Source organism: Lutjanus erythropterus, chromosome 23 (assembly GCF_056507025.1).
Source record: "Lutjanus erythropterus isolate fLutEry1 chromosome 23, fLutEry1.hap2, whole genome shotgun sequence".
NCBI lineage: Eukaryota > Metazoa > Chordata > Actinopteri > Lutjaniformes > Lutjanidae > Lutjanus > Lutjanus erythropterus.
Window position 1 is genome coordinate 24,860,482 of NC_139339.1, and position 14,091 is coordinate 24,874,572.

General features: G+C 38.5%; 1 protein-coding gene across 20 annotated transcripts in view; it reads left to right on the plus strand.

Annotated features, from left to right (window-relative positions):
* The window catches only part of camk2d1 (calcium/calmodulin-dependent protein kinase (CaM kinase) II delta 1), a 124,699-nt gene that overhangs the window by 52,755 nt on the left and 57,853 nt on the right, over positions 1-14,091 (plus strand). For all 20 annotated transcript variants that reach the window (XM_084712355.1, XM_084712352.1, XM_084712347.1 and 17 more), the window contains exons 3-4: positions 3,349-3,408; positions 13,010-13,064. In XM_084712355.1, the coding sequence (XP_084568481.1) occupies positions 3,349-3,408; positions 13,010-13,064 (115 nt within the window). The remainder of the gene's footprint in view (positions 1-3,348; positions 3,409-13,009; positions 13,065-14,091) is intronic.

The window sequence follows — 14,091 nt, forward strand, 5'->3', positions numbered from 1 at the left end:
CATCTGTCTGTGACAGTTAATAGTTGCTTCTAGTGTGGCTAAACATTTGTTATAACGCAGTACTAACAGTATCATAAGTGTTGATGTGTACGTCACTGTTCATTTGTTTCATTATAAAAGCAGGGACTTGGGTGGTGCCGTGTAGGTATGTAGGAAATCCGGGATATGATCAAACCACTATAATATCGATTATGTACCTTCTCAGGTCCTCATTAATATCATTATTGCTAAAATACCCTGCAGTATCCTGATATTATGTCCAGGCAGTATGATGCATGTTGTATACATGAGCTCCACCTTACATCTCCCCTCAATCTACCTGGAAACGTCTTTAATATGGCAGTGTCAAGGACACTTATGATCCACAGTGGTGAATAATACATACTTTAACAAGAGCTTTTTATGAAATATTCAACAGTCTTTTGGGTAACTTAGTCTCCATTAATTGAACATCCTCAAAGCCTCTTCATTTGAATAGCAAATCAGCTGAATTTGAGATGACCCCAGTGACACCTCATAAAAGTCTGAGCTGCTCACAGTTTGTGCTCCATTGTATCCCGTTTCTGGTGTTATTATTGCCACGGTGTCTAAGTGATTTGTGTTAAAATCAACCCGTCTTCTGCATTCATTTGGAAATAATTACTTTGATCAACCTTTTCACTGAGAGATCTCACTTAAACACATATTTTTTTAAAGGCTATGTGAAATGTGGTAACACAGGGAAGAGTTTTAATGCCAAAGTAAAATCAAAACAGTGGAAAAGTATTTGATGAGACTTAATCTCAAAGACAGGTAGAGACATGTTGTAGTCCTGGTTGATTTAGTTTGAGTTATATAACTGTTTGTCCTAGCATAGAGTATGGGAACTCCCTACAATAACTTGAGGTATTCCTGAGAGATCCCATCTTGAGAGCTACTTAATTCTGAGCTACAATCTGAGAAAAAAAAAACTGTATTGTTGGTGTTTGACAACAACAATGGCCATGATGCTCAAGAATCAGAAACTATTCCCATGGCAGAAGAATACTGTATGTGTTGGCAGGAAATAGATCCTGTGATGGAAACCTGCCAGTGTATGAGTGTACTTCTCTGAAGAGCATATTCCTATAAGTGAGTTCTAACATTTATGCACTTCACATCCTCTCAGTTTGGTAAATAAAAGGCCTATCCACAGTGAGTCAAATAAAGAGCTGGATTTAAAGGAGGCGTGTGCTTTTCTAATGCAGTAGACTGTTTTTGTTTTTTAATCAAATTGAGCAGATATCTCCTCACCATCTAGAGAGAGAATAATTAGCTTACTGTAAACAGCTGAGCATGGTTGGCCTGTATGTGGGTCACTGCTGCACACAGGTTGAGAAGCAGGACACAAACACAAACTCTGAGCTCTCCTCTCACTTGTAAATGAGTTCTCGGCTTCTCCGTTGGTGGCTGCTGCAGACAGGTTGAGAAGCAGGACACAAACAGAAACTCTGAGCTCTCCTCTTACTCAGAAACGTGTTTGCAACTTCTCCGTGGGTTGCTGCTGCAGACAGGTTAAGAAGCAGGAGTGAAGATAAATCCACTTTTTAATCCGAAAAGTTTGAAACATGAACTCCAGGCTCCCCTCCTGTCAGTAAAAGAGGACATCTGGTCTGTCCCCGGCTCTCTCCCCCAAAGCTCCCCGGCTCTCATCAGCTGTCTGTCGTCTCTGTGCCTCAGCTCCGCCCCGCTCCTCTCCACACTTGGAGACACACTGCTGGTTTGTCCCTAGTGCCATTTACTCCACCATTGTCACAGAATGTGTGTGAAAAGGCGCAAGATGGAAATGTTCCTGAATGTAGCTGCATGTGCCACATGGTCTTCAAGACACAACTAGAACTGCTGCTACAGTATTCCATGAATCAGTTAGTCAGTTGACAGAAAATGAATTTGCAATTGTCTCAATCACTGAAAAATTTTAAAAGTTTAAAAACATTCCAACATTTGATGGTTTTAGCTTCTCATATCTGAGGATTTGATGCATTTTTTCTTGTCGCACATGATGGTAAACTGAATGTCTTTGGGTTTTGGGCGAACAAAACTGCATAAAATAATAACATAACAGTCATAGTTTGGATATATGTCACTTTCTCAATTGACAAATGATAATTGATGCATTACAGAGAAAGGTACTCTAGCTAGTAATTATTATACTCAGTGCTGTGTTTTTCACAAAAATAGATAAAATGGATAAGTTTTGGCATTTTCATTGTAAGCTTTTTAAGTTTGTTCACTTGTCATGGAGATGGACCTGTTGACCTGCAAGCTAACTAGTTTGTGTGATTTCGCTTATCGTACCTTTAGGACTTCTCGTGCATGCTTGTTTCAAGTGTAGCATGAAAGTTGATGACTCTTGATCTTGGAAGTAGAGGTTTGACCATTTGCTACTACCAGTCCACTCTCCACGGTTTGAGCTGGATTTGAACTGGCCACCCTCCGGTCCCCAAAACAAGTGCGACAGGGATTGTTTTGTAAAAGTACTATTTTCAAGGCAGTGAACTTTATGCCTAGTTAAAAATACAGTGGTGCATAGACAGTTTCAGACCTGCTGTGATCTGCAAAATATCAGTTTAATATTAATTCAAACAGACAACAGCTAAGACAGAGCAGTGATGTCATAAAAATAATGTGATGCATAATGTTCATGCTGATCTTGTAGGTCATGTTTTGGCTTTGTAGTGCTAATAGCAACAATTTCCCGCTGTATTGTTTCTGTCTTTAACTGAAATGACTTTTATTGTCATATTATGTCTCTCTCTGTCCTTCTTTTACATCTGATGCTTCCACAGAAGATGCATTTGCCTCTGTCACAGTGGTGAATTGGCAAAGATCAGCCATTTATTGTGATGCTTAGGACCAACTGTATTCTGTTGAAGGTCTTTCTGTCCGTCATGATGAGCTTTGACTTGCTGTCCATCTTTATCTTTTGACTGCCACTCTAGCACACATGATGCCATTCATTATCCTCTTCAGTAGAAAGTAGTTAAAGTGACTTTATATAAAAGAACATTTAAGATTTAAAATAAGATTGAATTGGTCCATATTGCAGCCTAACTCTAGAGATTAGACCAGTTAAAACAGACACTGTATGAGCAGTGATACTGGAGACGTGCCTGGGTTTTCTTTACAGTCATCTCCTGGCTGCAGTGTGCCGTGATGTCCTTATGACTGTTAGTTTTACTGCTCATTTGTTCCCCGCAGGAGGGAGGGGACCCAGCGGAGGGAGAGGTGGGCGGTGTTTAATATGAGCAGTCTCTGCAGAGGAGTCTGAAGAATTTCAGGAGGGCTCAGCAGACACATGTGACAGATGTGTTGTTCTCTTCTCCACAGATCACCAGAAGTTGGAGCGAGAGGCCCGGATCTGCCGCCTGCTCAAGCATCCCAACATCGGTAACTAACACTCCCATTACTCCCAGTATATACTCTTCCTGTCCTCCCTCTCAGGATGTTATGTTTAATATATATCTCTGTGTTTCAAAACATACAAAGGTTATCCTGAAGATGGGTTTGTGGATGTATATAACATCCATTAAATATTTATACTATATGTTGGATTCACAGTTTCCTCCTAAGTGCTTCTGACAGCATCATTTCTGCAAGGAAGCCTCAATATGCAGCCTTTTCTTTCTTTTTAAATACAAGTAAATAATACACAACATTCATGTCAGTATGAAGACATCACAGTTCAACAATTCAATAGGAGAAACAGCGAACAAGGAAAAAGAGTTAAGAAAAACATAAAATTGACAGAATCTAGAGCAGATCTTTTCCCATTTTTTTTTTTATTTGGGGTGTACATTTAGAAAGCCACCCGACACCTTGGTGGGAAGGGTTGGGTGTCGAACCTTTAAACGATACTTTTAATGGTACTGACTGAATCTTGTCGGTACTACAGAGAATCATTTAACATCATTTAACTGGTGACTGACTGACAGGCTGCAGGTTTTAGGGGCAGTTTGAAACAAGAGAGAGAGAGATGGATTTAATTTTGTGTGGCGTATAAAATGCTCTAAATAAATAACAAAATAATTTAAAAAAATGTTTAAATTTATACTTGTACACTTTTTTTTATAAAGGAAATTATTTTTGTTGTGATTACAGAGAGTGTAAAGTACCAAAAAAGGTACCATTGAGTACTGGGTACCGAATTCCAGACAGTATCGGTTCAAATGTGAATGATACCCAACCCTAGTTATTATGTATGTATGATACACAATGCAAAAAGGCCGTAGAGATGGTGAAAAAAAAAATAGTTTGGTGGGTAGAAGTTTTCATCAACCAGCTATTTGTCTGATGAGCTAAAAAATTAATTTTGGACCCTGGACCCAACAAGTCCCACCATGAGCAAGCACTGAGGTGACAGTTGTGAGGAAAAACGTCATTTAAATTTAAGAAACCTTGAACAGAATCAGGCTCAGGGTTTGTAGTGTGGCACTCATTTGAAGACAGAAAAAAAGGTTGTATAAAGAATGAAAAAGGTGTGAAGGGCTGTGAATGTCGGTTTTGGAAAGTGTCAGAAATCATTGGACACTGCCCCCCCCAGTCACTCCCTCATTCTCAGCACAGTTTCTGAAGAAATTTCCCAGGCCAACAATCAATTCTGATATAGCGTACTTGCAGTTTTAGACCTTCAGCAATTCCAAGACGGGTACTATTTTAATCCCCAAGAGACGTACCCTGATTTTCAACCCAACCACTAAAATTTAACAGATACACATGACCCAAATGGTAACCCCAGCCTTGATCAAGAATCATCAAAGTGTTCTTTTTTGTTTTGCCAGATCCTGTTTTTTTTGTTTTTTTTTTTGTTTTTTTTGTCTGCAAACAGGAAGTGAATCCCCACAGTGTGAATACTTTGACAGTTTTATGTCACCACAACCTGGTTAATAAAAGTAAAAACAGTCCAGAGTGTAGTTCTGCTTTTACTGTTGTGGTTAGAAGTTCAGTGATGCCACACTCCGGCTTGTTCAGCGCCTGTGTCTACAAATAGAGCACATCTGCTTACATGGCTCCCTCCCCCCGTCCCCTGTCCAACACACACACACACACACGCACACACACACAAACACGCACACACACACTCCCTTTCCCTTCTTTCTTTGCTTCGGGAGCCACAGAGGCCGAGAAACTGTAATTACCACCTCAGCAACGACTTTGCCACACAGTGAAAACTGGCATTTATTTGTTGTTGGGTGCATTTTCTTTTCCGTTAGTGAAAATTAGTGATGAGGGGGAGGGAGTGACAAACAAAGGGAGGACCGGGGGTTATTTGGTTTGCTCGTCGGTTATGACAACATATGACAGAGGAGGGTTTGGGTAGTAGGGTCAGTTTGCAGAACCAAACCAAGGTTTTATTTCAGGGCAACATGGTCATTTCTTTTTTGATAGCAGCAGCTTTAATAGTTAACAGCCACCGTAAAAGAGCACTATAATAACCAGATAGATATTAACTCTGTTTCAAATGGTTGCTTGAAATGGCCAGTTGATGAGGAGAGAACCATTCAGACCCCAACTGACACTACTGATATTAAAGAGTAATAAATGATGCTCATCATTAATGATATTCATGCTGCAACTGCAGCAACCAGTGGCAAAAAATATCACCTAAACATTTTGTGTTAAAGGTGTCTTCAAGTCGAGATATTCTATAGTTGATTGATTGTTCAAAATACAGTAATATGGAGGCTGAACAAGTAATAAAAATATTATCAAAATCGCAGTGTCGCACTGCAAAATCCAAACTGCATGAGCTGCAACTTTTTAATAAGGGTAACATAGAATTATAAATGAAGCTCATGTGGTGCTACAGATCATATTCTCCAGACATAAGGGAGCACTAAAATTGTGATTCTTCTTTCCTCCTCTCTGACAGTAAACTGAATATTTTTGAGTCGTGGACAAAACAAGACATTTGAGGACGTCATCTTCAGTTTTGGGAAACACCGATCAACATTTTTCACCATTTTCTGACATTTTAAAACAATTACAATTAATTGAGATAATAATCACCCTATTAATCAACTATGAAAAGAATCATTAGTTGCAGATCTACTCGTATAGTAATTGATTTTGTTGCATATTGTTCAGTAATATTAATTATAGCTTTTGCTTTCTAAATTTTGAACAGTGAAATCTTTGAAATGTGAATTGTTTGAATTATTATTCTTCATCTTTATTTAGCCAGGGAAACTCATTCAGACAGGTCTCATCTTCAGTGGCGCCTTGGTTGAATTACTATAAAACACACGAGACAAAACCACATTATTCCATAAGTATTTATTGCTACAGTTAAGTGTTCATTTGTTTCTTTGTGCATATCTGCCATCAAATAGACCACTTCCAGTGGACCACCACGGGACCTAACCTCTGAAAAATATATTACTCAATGACAAGAGACAAATCATTGGAATTGTGCCACAAATGACACGTTATTTGTCCATTTAAAACACAAACTTACAAGTCAAGAAAGTCACAGTTTACATTAGCTGCAGCTGGTCGTATTCTTTCTCTTCACGGCTGATAAAAGCACCTGGAGTCACTGATAAAACACTTCGGGTAAGACAACGTTACAAGCGACAGAGATGTTGGTGTGGATTTCACACAAAACTTAACTACGACAAACCTACCACAAACTGCGAGTTTCGTGACTTGTAAAATTATGTATTAAATTGAGAAATAACGTGTAATTCTTGACACAGTTCAAACAGAAAGTAGTTTTCTTATAAAGATATAGAGCTCCCATTTTCTGAAGGCTCATACATTCTTTCTGCTCTCCTTTTGGGATCTCTTTCCTTTCTAGGATGGATGAGGAACCAGAGATCCGGATTTGTATGTTTATTTATTTTACATCTTGCAACACAGCGGCTTTTTTCTCATTATGTGAAATTCTTTCCTTCAGAAAGGCCCCAGCCTTGGTGCTCGATGAGATAATGCCGGTCTGATGTATAGAACAACAGCACCCTCACATAATTAACAGTTTGTGAAATCCTCTGAGACCTGTTTATAGTACAGAGTGAACACACACAGTGGAAACTCATTGATCCCAGCATTGAGTCGTCACCAGAGATTCTCATTACTCACCTGCTCACACACTTCCACACACACTCCCCCCACCTTCTGAAACCGATCCGTCTCCCGTCAGATAGCAGGTAGAGCTGCTCTCATTACTATTCCGTTCGCGCAGCATCCAGCTCGGGGAAAGCCCTCATTCCATTAAGGTCGTCGTGGTGATAGATCTCTTAGATGTCAATCAGGAGACGAGCTCACAGACACGTCAGAGAATCCCCGCAGGGGGTCCTTTCCCTTTTTTAATCTTTTCATCTCTCAGCTCAGGCTCCGGGCTGTTTGTCTTGAACCTTTTTTTGTGCGCTGAAACTGGAATGAGCTTTTTCCAGGAGCACCTACTCTACATTCATAGAGTCGCAGTACAATCAGCCTTTCACCGTTGGTAGAATTACTAATGGAGTCTTTTTTTATTCAGGGAAAACACTGAAACTAGCAAATGATGTGTTCCCTGCTGACATGAAAATAAACACAACCCAGTCATTGTCTGTAGGGATGGTGACGATTAATCTGTGCTCGCAGTCTTTTAGAATTTGGACATTCCAGTAAAGGTTAATCGATCTACTATCAAATAAAAATATGAAATAGAACAGATTATTTTTATGAGCGCACTTCATATGTTATCTGATGTTCAAGCAGGCCTGAGATTAACATTCTCCAAGAGCCAAATGTGGGTAGATTTTTTGTTTGGCGTGTACATTTTGGAAGCCACCCGACACCTTGGCGAGTAGGGTTGGTACTGGACTCTTGTCAGTAGTAGTAACATTCAGTCAATCCGTGCCAAACTCTTCATCAGTCTTTGGGTTTTGAGCTATTGTTGGGACAAAATGATACATTTTTAAAAAAGCATTTTGGGTTCTAAACATTTTATAGTGGTGTTGCGCACGACTAGCCGAATCTACGATTAAACGTGGCCACCAATGCTAGCTGGGGCCAGAAATACTAGTCGGTTAAACTGTTTATCAATCTTTTATTCATCGACAATGCCAGTTAACTGTTGCCTCAAAGATGTTACACAGCCGCCCACCTCTAGTTGGGGCTGCAGTCTTGCAGATGGCAGCCCTTCTAACGCAGCACGAATGCCTCGGTGGGACCGATGACGGCTCGTAAACAGCGCAGGTCATCTTTATTTTGATGAAGAAAATGAAAATGCGCACAAATGTAGGCTGTGTCAGAATAAACTGATATACAACCACTCGACTGGAGCAACATGTGACCACATTCAGCACAGACACGGACATTAACCTGCAGGCAGAGCAGCTGCTGCTGCTGCTAGCTCGGCTAATGTTAGCCACACTGTCTGTCAGGGTAGCTGCTGATGTCAGCTCCGGGCAAAATTTAATTTACTGAGTTGTCGTCATTGTTTTGAAGGATAATGAATCAAAATCTGAATCAGAAATACTTAATTTATTTCAGTTGCTCCCATTCGAGAGTACAAGTATACAGTATATAAGCATAAAGAAATTCTAAGAGAGAGTAATTAAAAATATGAAAAAACGTGGGCATTACACTACTATATACAACAATATAGAAAAAATAGATATTATAGATGTGTAAAAATATGTGAACAACAATGCACAATAGTAGTACACATAAACAGCATAAAACAGCAATAATGCTGATGCTAATGTATAACGTTCATAAAATGTTACACATTTCAGCCACATTTATGATACATTTTAGTCACTGAAGAATGTGATTAACCACTGCAAATGACTCTTAACACATGCAGTATTTTCTTCTGACAACGTTTAACATTATCGGTTAAGAAATTGGGCTCAATTTTAGCTGCTTTTTCAGTGTTTTCTTACTATTAGACTTGTTGATTAGTCTAAATGAAAACTTTTGGGAAATTAGTCACTAGGAACATCTCTATTTTATAGACAAAAATAATACTAGAGAGTTGAAGTGATAATGAAAGCAACTGTTAGTCATAGCCCTTGGTGTATGTTCTTGCTCTTTGTGAGGTGGGAGAGATAAGATATTAGACGGGAGCAAATTCAGGTATTTTATGATCTTGGAAGCAGATTTGAAATTGAACAGCTTATTAAAATCCGATGTGTCGTGTAACTGCTAACCATCAATCCAAGCCGCCTCTGTCACGATGAAATGAGCGCGTTCCAGAGCTTTAACCCCTGAGCTCATGCTGCAGCGGGGACTCTAGTCCCTGTCACAGGCATCATGTTAGTCTCAGTTTCGCCCTCTTTGTCACTTCCCACCATGTCATTTCGTGTCCATTAGGCACCGTGGCTAATTGGCTCAGTGAAGCCTCACCGCTGGCTGAGTTCTTGCCTCCGTGCTGCCTTTATCCTCGTCTTGTTCAACAAAGTGAAAGAGACAGCCTTGCACCCTGACATTCACGCTCGTTCACAGCACCTGAGTGCTAAAAATAGAGCAGCGGGCGTGAGCTGCAGAGCGCAGAATGTGCCAACAAATTCAAATACAGAGGCATGTTAGTGAGTTTGCATATGATAAATGTGGTTTGGAATGTTGTCTTGCACCCGTCTGTCATCAGACTGAGTTCACTGAGTTCACTGGGCACTTAAATACAAATAATAATCTAAACATACATGTGTAGTCATTGACATTAAAGACAATGCTACGTATATATTTTCTTAAGGTATGTGCAGTGCAGGAATGCGTTCTAAAACCTGGAAATGAGTTTGCATATTTGCGCCTCTGCTTCCCTCATCTTCAAGTGTTTCGAATATGTTCTTGGTTAGATGCCTGAAATAAGTTACGTTGCGAGGCAGCTGGATTTGCGAGGTCATATGAAAATCCATCTTGCCAGACTTTAAGTTATCCGTTTGTGGCCTCAACAAAAGTGTTGTAGCCAATCGGCGTTCCAGGAGGGGCTACTGGCAGCTATGGGCGAGGTTTAAGGTGTGACGACAGCGAGAAGCGTCCATGGAACTGACTTGTCTTGAACAAACAATGGCGGCTCCTCACCAGGTTAGCATAGATACTGTGATAGCATCCAAACAGCTTCTACGGGTTGGGTTATAAAATGTCTGTGATTAACACGAGCGTAAGAGATTTCTCAGTTTTTGTCAACAATTTAAAATACATCAGTAAATACCTCACTCGTGAGTCTTTAAGATTTAACGCATCTTAAAAAAGATGTTTGCTAACAGGCAGAGGTCGTTGAAAACACTAAACGTCATCAACAAGTCATACAACTGCGGTGTACTTTTGTAGCTGTAATGATAGCATTCTGGAATGGAATAATCCCATTGGCTTTTGGTGGAGGGAAATAGAGCGACGCTAATTTACGGGTTAGCCTACAAATTTGCTTAATCCCTGCAGCACTCTATGAATTATACTGGCTTTTTTTTTTTTGCAATGCAGACTAAAAACAAACTTGCACTAGAAGACACTGGGTTGAGTTGACACATCAACTGTGCAAAATAAAAAATATTGAATACAAAAAGTATCCTAATGTAATACAAGAGATACATTTGAAGAAATCTTTGCTTTGGTAATGTGTAATGGTGCTGATATAATTTAAAAACTTTTTCTTTATATAACCACAGCTTCAGTTTTCATGTTCTGACCATCTTAAAAACTTCCAAATCAATAAAGCAGAAAGATATGTTTTTTTTTAAATATTTATTTTTCATTTCAGATGAATAAATTCATTCATTTTTTTATCTTCAGTGTAAGTCAAAGGCAAAGCTACAGACATATACAGTGAGCTATAAGCTATAGGGTTCTTACTATGACCATTAAAACCATGCAGCTGAATATAGGCTCACATTATTTTTTCATTCTAAGTGTGTATGACTTTCCACTCATGGACCCCCTCACAGTTATGTCTGGTTATGGATCTGCAGCCTCTGAGAGAGGATGGAAGTGCATTTTGTTAATAATTAATATTTGTATCAGTATATGAATCCGCTCTGACAATGATCTTCAAAAATGGATGCAGTCAAACTGTAGTTTCTACATCTATATGTGTTTTCTCAGTCTTTATATGCAGAAAAAAATGAATATGAACATTCGAGTGCATAATCTGGAAGTTTAAATGCTTTTTCTTGGGAATTCAATCTAAAAATACTGACATTTGTAAAGAAAAATCTTCAATCTCATTAGAATCTAATCGGGGTCTCACTTTAAAAGAGATCTATTGAAAGAGATTGACTGCCTGATACCTGAACTTTAATCAAAGACAACATTGTTCATGCATATTGACAAATCAGTTACCCTTTGTATTCTGTGAGAGTCCAGTGCCTTTATTGATGCAGTGTGTGTCCTCTGCTTGCTTCACTGGCAAAATTCATTAAACACTTTGGGTTGGTTGGAGGAACTGCATTTGTCTCTGACAGTAAGATAAATTGTCTATTCACAGTTTCTTTCTGTGATAATGTCGCAAGAACAAAAAGCAAAAAACAGACACCTCTGTGCTGAAAGGCATCAGTGGAATAAAGTGGATCTTCTCTCACTAAGTCAGCTGGTATTTTTTTCAGCTGTCATTCTGTCTCCTGGTAGAGTTCTGACTCTTTTTGAAATGAATAGGGCTGGAACTAACGATTATTTTCTCGATTCATCTATCAGTTAATCCTGTCACAGTCTTTTCAGTTGACAAATGGATCCAAATATGGTTCCACATGTTTGGATCCATTTTTCAAATCTTTCCTTTAATGATAATTTCCATTATCGATCAATCTGTCTGTCATTTTCTGCACTAATCAATTAGCTGTTTGCTCCATAAAATGTCAGAAAATATCGATCAGTGTTTCCTAAAGTCCGAGATGACGTCCTCAAATGTCTTGTTTTGTCCACAACTCAAAGATATTCAGTTTACTGCCAGAGAGGAGTAAAGAAACCAGAAAATATTCACATTTAAGAAGCTGAAATCAAATAATTTGGCTATTAATTTAATTAAAATAATGTCTTCTGTCATGGGCTAGATTGTCTAAAAACAGAGCCAAAAAGAGGAGCAGAGGTTACATTTTTTACCGAATGTCAGCAAAAAGAAAATCAAAGTTCCTGCCCCAGCTTAAAGTTTTTTGCTTAAACTTATCATTCTGAAATAAATGTTGTTTACACAGTGCAATGAAATGCAATAATTAGATCATTCACATTGTTGGCTGTAAACCCCGCTCTCACAAAGCAGTTTTGTCACTCAGTTGAGCGCAGGCAGCGTGATGGTGAAGCACCTACTGCAATGCCATCACAACTGTCAGATGCAACCAGCTGAAAGTTGCAGACTTCCGTCAACATTAACGTGACCCCCACATACGTAGATCACTTGCGGCCCCTAGTGGTCGGTTAAGAAGAGTGAGAAGTCAGCCGTCAGTGGTCGTATAAAACAGAGCAGTTAAAAAATATCAACCAGTCAAGTCACAGTTTACATCCATGTCTGTCCAGAGTCATCATTAATAATGTAAGTAGTGAAGACTTTTAGGAATTTAAAATGGAATGGAATACAGTTTTCAGAGAATAATTTTTGTTTTATGGCGAAAATGTGTTTTTGTGCACTGTCCTTTTACATTTATTACATACCTGGAATGTGTCCCCTTTGTTTAGCAGTGCTGCTGCAGACTGTCAACATTAATGCATACAGATTAAAAATACCTAAGCACACACAGAATGATAGATTTTGACACCTTAGTGTTTCACAGCCTTGCTTCAGTGATCTATTTGATTATTCACTGTAATTTGCTTTGCATCAAAAAATGGACCTGAAATGGAACGTGTCCAAAATTGAAGAGAAATAGCTAAATTCACTGGTGATGTCTAAAACTCTTTAGTGCACTTCACACTGAGAGGAGACAACAGCTCAGTGCTCAGTGTGTAGTCAAATGAAAGTGCTCAAAATTCAAACAGTTCCCCACTGCTGCCAATGTGGCAGGTGGCCTGCTGCAGTGGATTATTTAACATAATTGAATAACTTTGATTTGTCTCTTTTTCTCTCTTTTCCTCTCAGTGCGGCTCCATGACAGCATATCAGAGGAAGGATTCCACTATCTGGTCTTTGACTTGTAAGTGCACCACTTTTCATTTGCACCTTAACAGGAAGCTCCTCCATGTGGTAAAACAAGTAAAGCAAAAACACACAGCAACTAAGGCTGCAGCTAACCAGGATTTTTATTGCTGATTATTTTCTTTATTTATTGATGAATTAATCCTGTCACAGTCTTGTCACCTGAAAAATAGGTCAAACATGTGGAGCACATGGACGGACAAATGGACCGATTTTCAACTGTGCTGAAAAAGAGGAAACATGGTGTAAGATGAAAAAGATGTGAGAAGACAAAACGATGCAACAAGAGGAAAAATGACATAAAAAGAGTTAATAAGATGTAATCATCAAAGATAAAAAATGATGTAACAAAACAAAAAAACACAATGTAACTATACAAAAAATTATGTAACGACAAAAAACAATGTAACAAGACAGAAAAATGGTGAAACAAGACAACAAACAATGTAACACGACAAAAAAATGACATAACAAGACAAAAAATGACCTAACGACAAAAAACAGTGTAATAAGACAAAAAAAATTGACATAAAAGACAAAAAACTGTTTAACATTACATTACAAGATGAAAAATATTGTAAAATATAACATAAGAATGAAAAAGATGAAAAACAACATAAGGCAAAAAACAGCAAACAAAACAAACAATGATCTAACAACAAAAAGATTAAAAAAAGAAACAAGACCAAAAATAACGAGATAAAAAATGACTTAAGACAGATGTAAGACGTGGCGATGAAAGAGGACATGGAGACATATGTCTCTGTGCTCCACATGTTTGGACCTATTTTTATCTTTCCTGTAATGATTGTATTCATTATTGGTCAATTTGTTGATCACCATCTTCACTAATCAATTTATTGTCTCATCAGAAAATGTTAATTAATCGATTAATAGTTTTAAAATGTCAGAAAATGGTGAGAAAAAAAAACTAAAATGACGTCCTCAAATGTCTTTTTTTTGTCCATAAGTCAAAGATGTTCAGTTTACTGTCAGAGAGGAGTAAAGAAACCAGAAAATATTCA